This window comes from Pieris napi, chromosome 19 (assembly GCF_905475465.1).
Source record: "Pieris napi chromosome 19, ilPieNapi1.2, whole genome shotgun sequence".
NCBI classification, from domain to species: domain Eukaryota; kingdom Metazoa; phylum Arthropoda; class Insecta; order Lepidoptera; family Pieridae; genus Pieris; species Pieris napi.
Window position 1 is genome coordinate 3,033,826 of NC_062252.1, and position 16,121 is coordinate 3,049,946.

Below are 16,121 nucleotides of genomic sequence, written 5' to 3' on the forward strand. Positions count from 1 at the left end.
GACTATGTGTTTGCGTGTTGTTCCCACGAGAATGTAAGTGCGTGCTCCTATTTCACCATGCCTCCTGCTGATAGGGGCAAGTCTTTGTTTTTATTTATGTTCTTATTATTAATTACTTCAAATGTCATGTGGAACATGGTGTAATGGTTGCAGCTCCTTACAAACGTTGTGTAAAAAAAAAAAAAAAAAACATGGCGATTAAAAAGAGTGGCGGAGAGTTTATTGCCAGTTCTTCTCTTCCGTTCTACGCCCTTGATTTGAGAACTGGCAGTAAATGTAAAATTAGAAGCATTAATATTTATATCTTTAATGACGAATCACAAGTGTACATTGTGTTACCTACGTGAATAAATGATTTTTGAATTTTGAATTTGAATTTGAATTTACTAATGACAATATTTTTTATAACAATATGTAAAAAATGCGGGGCTTACAGCTTTTATTTTAGCTTGAATTATATTATCATCTTTAATTCGAATGGAGTGCTGATTTGGATGTATCAAGTATCTATACAAAAATGTTTATTTATTTCAAAAATACCATAAGATTTCCAGCCTTCTGGACTCAAAATGAATCAACAAGAAAATTATTTAACATAAGGAGCGTTCAAGTATTATGTAACGAAATTTATTCCTCTTGTAAAACGTTACTGCGGGGAGGGGATTGAATTACCCGTTATTGTTAATATTATTTTTGACATTCCGGTACTTTACACCATATAATGGTAACTTTTAGGTATAAAGAGTCACTGGGTGGTCACGAAACGTTTTACTATACTTGGGTACAGTACTGTACTAGGGTACAGAAAAACGTTGCGACGAGTTACATTGGGTCAAGAATCTCCAAAAATTGCGTGACGTAATACTTGAACGCTCCCATAGCCAAAAAAATGGTGTAGTAATATTCATATTTAATTCGAAAGGAATGATGGCCTTGCTTGAACTCGCTTACAGTTCGTGATTAAATTAAGCTTCCTGCTTGATACGCCTTTCGCCTAACATGTATTATTAAAAAAGACGGTAGAAGTACCTCTAAGTCCATAACAAATCTATAGGTCAAAGCCAGCAAGGCCAAAATGACGGCGCCAGTGAGCAGATTCCTATAGTCCCAGAGCGTGGTTACGAGTGGTACTGAACCCATCTGCCAATCGTGACTCAAGGTCCAGGGGCATATTAGGAGCCACCAGTTGAATGCGGCCAGGTAGCAGAAGGTCAACAACCTGGAAAATTACTCTCCTTTTAACCAAATATTTTTGCATATGGGTATGATGTATTTATTTTTTTTGAATTAGAGATTTAGTGTTAGTACACGTTAGACTTAACTGCTAAACAGTGGTGAGTAAAAAATTTTGTACACAAGTGCCTTCCCCTTAAAAGATACTGTAAGTAATGTTATTGGACACCTTCTTATGTTAAATAACCTTAGACTTAGACTTCATTTAATTATTCGCCTTAAGTTAGGCGAAGAAACAATTGATAAAAAAACTATTTTTCAAATTTTTCGCTCCATAAAAACTTCCCTTAACAATACAATTGAAAAAAGTCTAATCCAAGTTTAGAGCTTTTATAAGTTACGAAGAAATTTAAAATCAAGCAAAAATGACATAAAGCAACTAGCAAAGCTAGATATTTTCATAAACAATTTTTACCCGTGGTTTATTTTAGGAATTTTGGAAGATTATTAGTACTTATATCTATTCAAATACGAATCTATAATTATTATCAATAAACTTAAAAACATGTGCCTACTACAGGTTCGTAGTCGTATCGGCATTTAATCAAAACAGAACTAAAGGAGTCTAAATTCTTTACATCATTGGGTATTTCTGTGTTTTTTATTTTAGAACGCATCGAATGCCAGACCATCAGTCTTCAGACTTCGATAAGTCAATTTAAATATTAATTTAATGCTAAAATATATGTTTCAATGGACACATTATTTCTTGAGAAAAACATTTGTATAGATTATTATTAATATGCATTAAAACTTATAAATAATAATAGATTACCTAACAGTGAATGAGGGATGAAAGGCTGGAGGGTTATCTTGTGGTGAAAATGCTGGAAGAGATCCTTGTAGAAGAATCAGTCGGAACCCCGCTAATATGACCAAAGCCAAGAGACCCCTGCTCACACGGCTCCATACATTATCGCCTTTCCATCGCCAACGAACAGGAGATCTAAAATCAAAACGACATTTGGATTATTTTTATCACATTTACTAATAGATCAAGTCCGATTTTCGGGACAGATTTGCCCTCCTTGTAAAAAAATATACTGAGGAAATTAATTGTTTTGAAACATTATGTTAAACATCTAAAATATTACTGGTTTATATAAATAATAATAATAATAACTAAAAAAATAAAAAAATAAACATACAAGCTACAAAAGTTAAATAATAAAAAAAATATTGACAAAATAAATGTCATCTGAAATACATTATTTCACAAAAATTTGAAAATAATCAGTAGTTTAAGAATTGACGATTGAGCATAATACATTACTAAGGACAATATTATTATATGTATATCAAAGGATCGTTTGAATGGCGCCAAAACGCGGCGCGGTCACAGATTAGGTAAAATGTGAACGTCGTTGACTATGGAGTTTTATTATGCTATTAGAGCGCTTCCTAGCAAAAACCTAATATACCCATGGTGATAAAAATATTGTCAAAGTGACTTCTAACCTGTATCGTAATAAGCCATATAACATTGTTTCCTATAATCAACAATGTTGCAGTTTTTATAAACGACTAGCAAACTCGGCGAACTCCGTTTCGCCACCAGATGGCTTCGTTTTGTGTAACATTTCGTTTGGTGATCCCGCTTTTCTGTTGAAACTTTTCCTGAATTTTCTTTACTATAAACCTCACGGAGCCCGAGACCTTTCAACGAATGCAAAACCGTGGAAATCGGTTCGTGCGTTCTGGAGTTATAGCGTCAGGAAGGAATACCCGACTTATTTTTATATAGTAGATTACTAACTATACTTAAGAATTAAACTACTAGATGGCGCTTAACATATTGAAATAACGACATCTATAGGAAAAAGACAAAACTTGCAAAAAACTTCGAAGTATGGTATTTAAATTAAATTTAAAAGTCTAAAATTATACCTGCCAGTAATAACATTAAAAAATAAACTTAGATTATTAATTGTCTTCCATGGGTCCAAAAGAATCCAAAGAAACCTACATTAATTTAAGCATCACGTATTGAATGACATTGTAATAACTGTCAATTTCCATAGAGGTCGCTCTTACGATAAATTTAATGAAGCTGTTTAGATATTTTATTCGTAAGTTATTTTTTGGATATGTCACAATTCACATATTCATTTCTTAAAAGTGAGATCAACGTAAAGGACGAAACAACCATGTGCTTTTTGAGGAGTTTTTGAATAACACACAAGTTTTGTATATACAGATTTTGTAATTGTACATGTATACATACTTTTTATAGGTATAAAAGTGATCAGCCTTTTGTGCTGAATTTGGGTTTAAAGCCTGCGAGTTTCTTATAATATTTTAGCCCGAAGTTGACTGCAATTTTTTTAAATTTAAGTTAGTATGAAACTCTTTTCAAAGTGAAATCACTAAGGACCAGTCCTTTCCCAGTTCCCCTGATTGTGCCTCCAAAAACCAATTAGTGCCCGGAATATTTTATTTCAGAATAAAAATTATCAATCTAATGTACATTACAGATCATACCTGAATAATGTTCCCCAGCATTTGTACAAGTCAAAGACAATATTGAAGAGAAGCGCAGTTAGACCAGTCTCCTTAGCGAACATACTGAGAGCCGCCAACACAATACTCCATACCACTCGGTGGCGACTGGTACAACTGAAAAATATAAATTATATTGTTTTTATATGAACTTAAACTGAATCAAAAGATATGAAATCTTCATAAAATTTTCAATAACGTTAATTTTATATTTTCTGTTGGTAGTCAATGGGTCTCTGTAACGCGGCTTTGTCGGAACTACTGGAGGTGGTTTTAGTGGGTATTGCTCACCCAGTCTCTAAATAACAGAGATTTTGGCGTTGGTCGAGTCCCACCCACCCCTGTTCAGGGGATGCGCAAATGCATTTCGACCTCGGATATAAAAAAAAAAAAAATGGTAGTCAATGGGTATCGCATATTTCAAACTGCACTTTGCACCAAATTAAAACGCGTTCTAACATCACTGACATTGCTTTTATAAGTATAAAAATTATATTTATATTTATTATACTTAGTAGTAATTTTATCTTTTAATGAGAACTTTTCTATCCTTAAAGCTAATAAACGATCTGACTATTCAGCCATTAGATAATTAATAATCGACTCTTAGAGCCAAATGACAGAACGAGATAAACGTAAACTTAATGTTCATTGCAAAACAATTATTTCTATATTGGCTGATTCAATTTCGTCTATAAAAGTGAGGTACTTAGGCATCTTCAGACATTGACTGCTTCTTCTTCTTTTTCTTCTTTTCGCTTTTAGGAGTTTTCTGCTCTGTTACATCCATCTCTTCTTTTACTTCCGTGTCTGGATCCTCCTTTACTTCTGAGACAAGAGATTGCTTTTTCTTTTTCTTCTTTTCGCTTTTTGGTGTCTTCTCTTCTGCTACATCCATTTCTTCTTTAACTTCCGGTTCCTCTTTTACATCAGATGTAAGGGATTGCTTTTTCTTCTTTTTCTTCTTCTCTGAGACTGATCCATTCAACTGACCGTCTACATCATCGGTGGATTCTTATGTGTACTAGAGAGGTGCTTTTATTTATTGTAGGGACACAATTATGTATATTGCTCATAAGTGTTGAATGCGCAGCGACTGATGATGCCAGTGTTGCGTTAGCGTGGGGCGAGTGGTTTGCTCCTTTAGTAATATTTTTTATAACTTTTATTGACTACAATCAAGTAAGTATTTACAATTTTCTTAACCTACAAAGTAATAATTAAAAAGAAAATCAAAACAAATTTAAAAAGTTGGTCCCTGTGGCAGTGTACCTTTAACACTGGGAGCATTTCCTCGCTGTATTGAGATACTTATTTGTTGAGCTAGGAAAGCACCAGCTCTGGGGTCACCTAAGCGCCTGTGCACTTGAACTCCACGGCCCAAACGTGTTCACACAAGTAGCATCCCATACTGAAGCCACAGGGATACTTATGGGCACTCCTAAGCGATTATTATTCATAACTACATATGTAAAATACTTTTAATTATTACAGAAGATCGTTTCCTTTGCCACCTTTAGCCCGAGCCTCAACAATATTTTCCAAAAGTATTGCGATGATTAGCATTATACAGTATACTTCAAACCTCATAAATTTATTTCGTCTCATAAGCATATCATTTTCAAAAACTAAGCTTGCTTGTTTTATAGTTTCATGTCATGTATTATCTTGACAAATTTCACAACCCTTATCAAAATGTTATACGTATAAGGTTTCCTACGAAAATAGTCGAAATTATATTTTGTTAGAATTAAGATAGAATAAGTTAAAGGAATTAAATATTTTTAAAATTTTGTTGTTGTTAAAAATATAAACGGTATTAAAACAAATGGTGACTTTCACCAGTATAATACTCGAAACAGAACAGCCCTGCGATTCTGTAACTCACTTTTCGAACTCACACAGCGGTTTTCGCATCGGCGGTCGCTCTCAAATCAGTCGTGAAGCAGTCATTTTATGATTTGGCATTCTGAAAAGGTGGGAGCTTGTAGTTTATTGCTTATTAGAATGCCAAATCATAAAATGACTGCTTCACGACTGATTTGAGAGCGACCGCCGATGCGAAAACCGCTGTGTGTGTTCGAAAAGTGAGTTACAGAATCGCAGGGCTGATCTAAGTGTACTACCAACCAGGCTCCAGAAGATAAACCACTCCTTATATGGAAATTGTATTCATTTTTACATCAATCCCCAAGCGAAATTAGAGAATTATCACTGAATAAATTCAAAACTCTCGTAAAACGTAAATTAATCAATCAAGCCTTTTATAATTGTGACGATTATTTAAACGATCCTTATCCTTGGGATTGATTTTCTCCAGTTCTAATATTTATAGCTGCTTTGCCTTACAAACAGTTTTAACGAATCAAAACTTGGCGATTAAAAATAGTAGCGGAGAGTTCTACTTGCCCGCTCTACGCCCTTGACTTGCGAAGGCGAACTGGTAGTCAATGTAAATTTAGAATCAATTTAACATTCTGTTGACGTTCATAAGTGTACTTGGTTATATGAGTAAAGTTATTTTGAGTTTGAATATGAGTAGGAATTTGACTTAAGTACAACTTTAGTAATACAGGTCATATTAACGTTGCTTTTCAGACTCAAATTAGGCAAGTCTAACAAGGCGGACCCGCGGTCGAATATTTCACGCGACATCATACTAATAGCATAATCCCGGCGATTTGGGACGTCCCCGGGGCCGATACGAAACTTTCCCGGGCCTTTATCCCAAAGTCCCGAAACAAGAGGCAAGTCGGTAACAACATCAGGCGAGTTGAAAACTATTCCCACGTTAGAACCTCATTTACACTTTCTTAAAGATCTTGAGAAATGCTGAACTTTTGTCTCACTTGCGCTTAGCTGTCATAAGTCGACGTTTAATTAATTGGCATGCACTTACCTCGACTTACCTTGTTCATACTATTACCAATAATTATAATACTAAATGTCTTTAAATACCGTTTCAGATTATTGAAGTGAAACTTCTTTATCGGAATTAGAAACGCGCCATCTTTTTCTTGTCCCTACCACGGTTGATCCGAAGAGATTCGAAGCCATTAGTAACAAAAATATATAATAACGATAACAATGATAGTAATACTAATAATTCTATTACAATTAATGAAATTCTGTAATAATTTTAGTACTACATAGTAGTACAGTAATAAGTTAAAATGAAATAATTGTATTTGTATTCATGTCTATGATAATAAAGCCTTTTGTTAAACTTTATCTAATTTAACTTTATTTAACCAATTTCTGTAAAGTTGCATATAGTAGATCATTTTTCGAAAAATAAGGTCATAAAGAAGTTTCACTTCTTACGTGTGTACACCTAGTACACGCACACATTTTTTATTAGAGTCTATAGATCCGAAACAAATTGTTATATTTATTTCTGTTAACCTTAAAAATTCAAATTATATTATTAGATTAACCAATTATATTTTCTATATGTAATGTATGTAGAAAACTAAGTAGCGACACTTGGTCAACTGCAAAAGAACGAAAACTCTTCTTATCTCATTTATCTCTTTCATTGTTTAATAATTTGGTCAAACAGAAAAACAAAAAATATTAAAATTATTGGAGACACATACATTTTTCTTCATAACATTGGTTTAAATAAAACTCTTTGTAGATCATTGTAAATTACTATATTATACTATATTATATACTACATTAATAATTAGACTTACCCGTGGTAAAGTAGAAGAGAAGAAAGGAAGAAAAAACACGCCAACACGTCTGCGCGACCCACGACACCCGATACCTGAAAAGAAGCAGCATTTATATCAATAAACTATTTTATAATAGTCACAAAGCTGGTTTATCTTTTATTATTTCTGCAGCTTATGTTTAAAATGTTTTGAGGTTTTAAATATTACGATACGAAAAACCGAGAAAAAATTTATATGCTACTACCGCTACTGCGAGCACTTTTAAGTAATTTTTTCAATAATCTTAATAAGTAAAACCAAGTCGGGAAAAAACACAGAATAACTATATGAAAACAATGAAAAACTTGACAAAAAAAAATTTAATACAAAATGTTAGGAAAACTGTCTAACATTTAATGTTCATCCCGTCGATACGAAAAACTCTCCCCTCAAATTAATGAACGTATTTAAATAATGGTTTCGAATTGGCAAGATCCACAATATTCAGATAATGGCGTTTTTAAGATTTGAAAAAGGTAGAATTATGTCAGTAATGAAAAAGCCAAATCAAATATTTATGCATGCATGTCTTTTTGTGTTAATTTCTTAATAAAATAGTGAACCTAAAATTTTAAATTCATAATAAACTTTCATAAAATAATAAATTTCAGCTAATATCTATCAGGGCATTCAGTGACTGTAAGCAGCACGAAGTTCGCCGGGTCAGCTAGTATAATGTAAAAAGTAAAAACCTTTTACAGTGACTTTTCAAATAATAGTAATATGCAAATAAGCAATCGTTATATCTATTGAATAATCATAATTTCAATGCAAATATAAAGCTTTAAAAATATCCATTTGCCAATAATTGTTTGCAAAACGAGACCCCAAAAAGACTTGAAACACTAGAGAACCAAAGACTATAACGCAGAGTTCATAATTTTCGTCTATTGTTTTGTCATTTTCTTTTGATCGCATCACTGCAGGTGTTATCGAAAATAAGAATTTTGCGTTACCAGGCCATAAAATCTTCATAAAATCAGTTGTTATTGACCAATCACAATCAAAAAACGCGTTACAGTTATCAAAGAACTTTTTGCGTAAACGAAGGAAACAGAAGTACGTAAGCGATCCAATATTATTAAAATTAAATTAACATTTTTAAGCGAGTGAAGTGCGAAATGAAAACAGTCACCATCGTTAATTATCAGCTGAATTAATGATCACAACCACTGAATAAATTAATTAATTCACTGAGAAGCCGCTAGTTACAGTCCTTTATATTCCGGCAATTTTAATTACTTTTTGCAAAAGATACCTCCATTTTCACCGGAACCTTTTAATCTATCGTCATATATATATACGATTTAAATAATTACTTGTTAATTGTGGATTAATATTTTAGTAACCGCATTAGTTAATGTATTTTTTTTAATATTTCGTTAAGTAGTCTCGTCTCTAAATACTTATATGATTAAGTAAGTAGCTTAGCCCTTAGCGCTAGTATGATGTTATGAAGGTAATTAGTCTAGACCGGAATTTTACCTGCCTCCCTTTCTGGTACAAGATTGTGGCTTTGGGGCCAAAACACCTACATAAATCATTTTGGGATTTAAAGTTTGCGTTGTGCCCGCAGATGTTAGAATTTGTGCAGTGCGCGCTCTATTTCATAACACTCATTAGGCGGGTCCACACTGAGCGAGCAGCCTCGCGAGAAAACTTATCGCGAGGCGGCCGCGCGCGGTAAGTCCGAACCTCCAGAGCGCGACAAACGAATGAGGCGCCTTTGAGTAAATCAAAAAGCCGACACTCGATGGCTCGGGCGCTCGGTCGCTAGCCCGCGGCAGCGCGCACGCTTGCCTCGGCCTAGGCACGTCCACACTAACCGAGCTGTCTCCCGCGGCAAATGCCTCGCGAGGCTGCTCGCTCTGTGTGGACGCGCCTATTGCCCAATGGGATCGACGTCCTACATAAATTCGCGAGTTGTATATAGAACATTACGTGCTCTTCCGTGGCAGATCCCTAGTGTTCAAATACCGTGAAAAGACAACAGAGATTAAAATAAATGTAGAAACTTCTTTTTGCTATGGTTTTTTAATTGCATTGGCCTTTCTATATTTCTTACCCTATTTACATAATCCGTGATTAGTTAAAAGTTAAAAGTCTGAAAAATGTGTTTCTTACATTTTCTTATTACGTGCTTGATCACATGATAAGCGCGTACTATTTAAGTAAATATATTAATATGAATTTGTTTTTAATTTTTCTATTCAAATTTGATTTGTATGTTTATACACATAATTAAATCCTAATATACTTTCTACTGTTTACTCTTCCGCGGTGGATCCCCAGTGTTCAAACACCGCGAATAAGAAAAACCCTTAAAAAAAAAAAATTGGTTGTTTGTAAAGTAGGTTTACGATCGAGATGTTTACGTGATAACGTCTTATTGGTGATGTAAGTTTTTGGGAAGTAAGGAATTAATGAAGATAACAATTTTTTCAAATTTTAAATTACATCTATCGTTTTATTCACACTTTTGATGATAAATTTCGGGTGTAAAATGACAAGTTTACTTATTCGACTATGATATACATTTTTCTTCATACATTCACGGAATGACTGGCAGCGCTCGAGATGAGACGGGAGATCGGTCCGTCTCTCTCTCGTTATACCTGCGATCGCGCTCGTGAGGTTTTGGTGTGACACAAGTTTCTGAACATGTCACCCGACTAAAACGATTTTAAAGACGTTATCACGTCAAAAACTAAAAAAGTTGAAACTTTTTCTACTATAGTTTTTCCGTATTTTTTGGAAAAATCGCATTGGTGTTTCTTTATTTCTAACCCCATTTATCTAATCCGTGACCAATTAAGAGTGAAAAATGTGTCAAACTTTTTAATATAGAAATATGTCGTGCTTGATATTGACTTTTCGTATATTATATACAACTTCGCTATTCGAATTTGATGTGTATGTTTCATGTTTACATAATTAAATGCTAATATACCTACATAAAAAAAATCAGTGGCGCTACAACCTTATTAGGTCTAGGCCTCAGATTTCTGTATCTGTTTATTTGTCAATCTTATAGGTGATCAGCCTCCTGTGCCTAACACACTCCGTCGACTTTTTGGGTCTAAAGGAAGCTGATTTCCTCATGATATTTTTCTTCACAGTTTGAGCGAATGTTAAACGCGCATATAGAAAGAAAGTCCATAAGTGCAAGCCGGGGATCGAACCTACGACCTCAGGGATTACATTCGCTGAAGACACTTGGTCAACACTGCTCTAAAAATAAAATACTTTAAGCTAAAAATAATTTATAAACATCAAAGCCTTACATAATTTGCAACAATAATTGTTAATTATCGTCAATAAATTCCCGTTGTATTGTGCCTTTGATTTGTGTTCAATGGCAATTTTGTTAAAAGCTAATCAAACGTTCATTTCAAAGAGTTGAAGGAAACAATGGGCAACGAATTAAATGTTTTATAAATTTTTACATTTATACAATGGTATTGTTTCTGCGAAGGCCACCTGGTTTAACCGACTTTATAAATTGAGAACGATTCAATTATAATTATTTATATCTATTGCAGGTTCTGCAGTATTATCAGCCTTGAATTGGGCATAAAATTATTGTTAGAAAAATCGTATTGGACCCGAGCCGTGCGTGCGTATCTTTACAATGTTGACCTTCACTATACGATCAAGTGTTTATTATGCACCTTAATGTAGAAAGGAAATCATCATCAGCCTCTTTGTTTGGTCCGTTTATGGACGTAGGCCTCCTCCATCTTCTTTCAATACGCCCTGCTCTGGCCTCTTTACTGGGAGCCAACCTCCTTTACGATGTCTTCAGTCTACCTAGTCGGTGGACGGCCGCGCGGTCTTTTGATTTGCCAAAGTCTCCATTCAAGGAGGATCTTGTTCCACCGCCACTTAGATGTTGCAACAGCTCTTCCGCGTTCTTCTAGGTCACCCACTCACGCCGGTCTTTTCACGCTTAGCCTCATTTCAAGCAATGCACGCTCCATCGCCGCGCTGCACGACTCACAGGCTTTGCGTCGTGCGTTCAAAGAAGCAATTATTACCTTAGGTTTAAAAATGGACCGCTTACGCTTGATGCGTACTGTTATACTATTATTCCATTTTGGTTTGTATAGCAAAAACGAATTCATTACTTATTTATAGGTTATTTGACGTCACTATTGTTAGCTATTTAGTTAGTTATTCATTAGAGAAAAGTAAATAAACAGTTTTGAATAATCATCTAGAATTTATAGAATCAAACGGGTGGAATTTCAAAAGTACGAGCCAATTGCGATAATTTAAAAGTGTAATGCAAAAATGATTTAAATGGGTTAAGTTGCATCGCTGGCAACTTTTCAAATTAATCCGCCGGAGACAACCCTGCAATCAGCCGCCTAATAGCAAAAGTTCCGAGATTATTGCCTTCCAATAGCTCGCCTCGAATTACACTGCTGGTCTAGGGTTGCCAATGCGTAAAAATTGTTAATTTGAAAATTGTGTATAACAGAAAAAACAGACCTTTTTGGCGGAATGTGGACCTGGACAGAGAACACTAAAAAAATTCGTTTTGGAGGTCTAGAGACATTTTGGGTCCCAAAGCACGGAGTAAGTGAGTGTGAGTGTTTAAAATACTTCTAAATTGCATAATGTGCAATAAACACGACACAGCACTACATTAATACAAGTACGAAGTGTGGTGGCTCACACAGCTTACTCGCAATGAACACCCGGATTGACACACGGTCAACCGGTCAACGGACAACAACACTGATTTCAGTGACTAGAATACTTATTCTCAATTTCAATTAGACAAAGGCAGGCAAACTTGTGTCTGAGAATAAATAAATTAACAATTCAAGCAAACTAAAACTAATTCAAACAAAAAAACATTTGCACTACAATCCTTTAATGTCTGGGCCTAAGGTTTCTGTTTCTGTTTCGTAATCGTTTGTTATTTAATAGGCAAGTATATCAACCAGCTGTGCCTGACATATGTCATCGACTTTTTGTGTCTAAAGCACGTTTTCCTCTTCCATACATGCGAGTGTTGAATGCGCAGAAAGGCAAAAAGTATATTGGTGCACAGACGGAGTTTGAACCTACGACATCAGGGATCAGTTGCTAGCTCAAGCCATAACTTACATTGTTTAATTTGAATATAAAATTATATATTATTAAGATTCATTTATAACGGACATCATTACTACTCGAGGTAGGAAGGCTGCGTAGGAACGAAGGTAGGTCCTTAAGCGTAGGCGTACAAAGTACACATGTCAGAAGTGATACTTCTTTGTAAATTAATTGAGTAATTAACTAATTAAGCTGCCCAAATCCCATAATTTAATTTTGCCAGTCTTTCTAGATTAATGAATGATACTAAGGCTAATTAAAAACCAGAACTAAAATTAGTTGTTGTTATGTAATATAAAATACCACCATAAATATGGTAACAATTACCAAATAATATAACAAATTCATTATTATCATAATTGCTAACATATGTCCACATTTTCTAAAATAGCCGATCGGGTCTTAGCAAAAAAGATCTTAGTTATGTGCCCTTATAAAAATACAAGACCAACAAAAAAAATGGTAATTTAGTTACTTAATAAAATAATAATGATATTGATATGTATTAAAACACCATCGGTGTTCCAGTATCAATAGCTGTCTCCCTTTTCTTCGACAAAAACGCTGCACATCTTCGTGACGTGTCGTAAAAAATTTACCCTGATGCGCCTAAAGAAGTTTCACTTCAAAAAGTTTCAGAAACATACTTACTTAGTTAGCTGTTTAGATAACACTAAGACTACATTTTCTTAAAAAAATATTTTAAATATGTTTTATTATTATTTAACTATGGTCGGCGCAGCAATCCAGAAATATGCACTTCAATTTTTACAGCTTTCGACAACCCTACTATATTTAAGCGACTACAAACAGTGAAAATAATTAAGCGCTTGTTACGAACTCTCCTTTCATATAACACTTGTCATTTTGTGCAAATTAGTGATTTTCCGTGCTCACTCTTTATTAAAATGTAATCTATATCAGATTAACCATACCAATGCCGACTACTCTTTTGTCCGAATCGCAGGAAAACATTCATATTGCATTAACATTTTATTTGTACTTTAAAAAACTATTTATAAAAAATATAGATTGGTCGCTGCTCAGGAGAAAGAAGTGCGAACAATAAATGTTATTTTTAAGTAAAATTTAGTAATATTAAAGTAAAATATATATGTATTAACATTTTTATAGAAGAGCTGGGAAGCCTGACACAGATATTTTTTTATTTAAATTTTAAAGCATAAATATTATATAAAAAACAAAAATGTGTTTAACCATAACAAAATTATTCGTACTTTTCATAACAAAATTTTTCAAACTGTTTACAACTTGCGTGAGTGCATGAGTGAATGTGTGGGTGCATGTGAGGGATTGAGTGAGTGTGTGGATGCTTGTGAGTGAGTGAGTGAGTGTAATGTATAACATGTTAGGTCTCAGTGCATCTCCAACTCTGCATGTGGTGTGGTGTTCAATAACGTCCTTTAACCGTTTTTAAGATTGTGCACGGTGAGCGGGTATATATTAACAAGCCTATTTAATTTATAATAAATGAAGTCTCTAGGTACTTATAATAAATAAACCCATTTTTTAATTTAGTTTATGTAGTTACTGTGGGGCTTTATAAAATAATAGATGCTACATTTAAATAGACTTTGTTGGCCCTATAGTATATTATAATGTATTATCATTATTGGGGCTTCATTAGTGGAGTCATATTAATAGAGCCGACTGATGGGGCTTCAAAGTGAGTTACGCCCAGCCTGGATTCAAACAATGAGTTCGAAGTGATTGTTAATTATCCTTGTTACAGCTGAAGCTTGTAGCGTAGTTATTAACTTCGCTGTTGCCTGTTTAGAGTGAACGAATACTGTAACCCTCGACTTCATTTGTTTCTCTTATACAATGAATTTTATCTAAAATAAAACGTAAATTGTTGACATACTCTAAGCAGGCGTTTCCATTGAAGATAAGACTAGAGTAAATGAAATGTATAATTCTTTTAATTAATCTGTCTCTAGATTTTTTCTCATATATCGACGGCTCATTGGTCTAGTGGTTAGTACCCCTGACGGATCCATGGGTCCCGGGTTCGATCCCCGGCTAAGACATTATCGATATGATGAGCATTTGGTGTTGTGCTTAGGTCTTGGGTGTTTAAATATGTATTTATATGTCTATCTATCTATAATATGTATGTATATCCGTTACCTAGTACCCATAACACAAGCTTCACCAGCTTAACATGGGACTAGGTCAATTGGTGTGAATTGTCCAATAAAAAAAAAATCTGTAGAAACAAGGCCCTACATTTCAGGAAAGTAGCTTTATAATAGAACGATTATTTAAATCTATTCAAAGATTCAAGATTTTCCTGTAATTCGAAATATGTCTTTGAAAGCTTTCCGCTGATTCGTGAAATAAGAATTTTCTAAATCAATAAAATGAGTTACTCGCGCTCCGGGAAATATGATCAAAGTTGTATGGCTGCTCGGCCTAGAAATATAATCTCAAACACAACGGTAAAACTTGTGAGATAAAATAAAGTTTGGCAGATTTGAGTGGAGGAAACTCGATCACTCGGTGAAAAGGCGTCGCGTCTTTGTTCACGCGTATTCACTATATTGTCTGTATTATGAACTATAGAAAATATAAGTATTGGTAATGTCAAAAGTATTTGTTGATTATATGAAAATATATATGACAGAACGATATTATAATTATCCTACTAATATTATAAACGCGAAGGTTTGTAAGCATGGATGGATGTTTGTTATTCTTTCACGTAAAAACTACTGAATGGATTTGAATGTAAATTTACAATGATATTGTATGAATTGTCCAAAATATCAAGTAAGTAGGAAAAAATCTACCATCTGCGAGCTATTCTGGCGTGCTCTGGCAAAACCGCTAGAGTTACACATATGTAATGCATGATTGAAATGTTTATCTTAAAAAAGCCCGACACAGTATATATCTATATCTTATGTGTAACCCATTATAGCCAAAATAGTGAACCATAACTACAATAAAAACTTATAATTTATTTCAAATGCACATTTGGCACAGTAATAAATTAATTCCTAAATGAAAATAGATACTTTTATCACTTCTGGTATTTAAAGTACATAAAATACGTTACGCTACATCATTTGGACAAATATTATTTTAATCCTGCGCAGACGAAGTCATGGCCACTACCTAGTGATATTTATATGTGGAGCTTAGTAAAAGATATTTTTCCAATAAAGAAAATCCGAAACGTAACAAAATTCAAGCCCTCGAAAATATGCAAGAATAATATCTATTTAAATAAAAATAATTTACGACAAAACAGTAGATTTTATTAGCAAAAATGTTATCTCAATCATAATATACGTATTAGTGGGTTTATCTCGGCCGTAAAGTTTTGATGAGCAGACATTATGGAATATCGCGGATGACCCGGCAATCGAGATAATGTTCCGGGATGATACTGGGAAATTGTTGTTAATAAACTGTCGCCTGTAAGGCCCATCTATAAGGAAGGTCAGGTGTATTTAAAGTTCGTCGTCGTGGCATAACGATTCTTTACAATAATTAATCTTTATATTATACCTATACCGAAATTCATCAATATTTTTT

At 34.0% G+C, this 16,121-nt stretch overlaps 1 protein-coding gene across 1 annotated transcript in view; it reads right to left on the reverse strand.

Annotated features, from left to right (window-relative positions):
* LOC125059022 (protein O-mannosyl-transferase TMTC1-like) overlaps positions 1 to 16,121 on the reverse strand; it is a 137,229-nt gene that overhangs the window by 12,830 nt on the left and 108,278 nt on the right. The window contains exons 4-7 of the mRNA XM_047663169.1: positions 7,431 to 7,504; positions 3,715 to 3,849; positions 2,009 to 2,179; positions 1,030 to 1,219 (exon numbers count right to left, since the gene is read on the reverse strand). Coding sequence (XP_047519125.1) covers positions 1,030 to 1,219; positions 2,009 to 2,179; positions 3,715 to 3,849; positions 7,431 to 7,504 — 570 coding nt within the window. The remainder of the gene's footprint in view (positions 1 to 1,029; positions 1,220 to 2,008; positions 2,180 to 3,714; positions 3,850 to 7,430; positions 7,505 to 16,121) is intronic.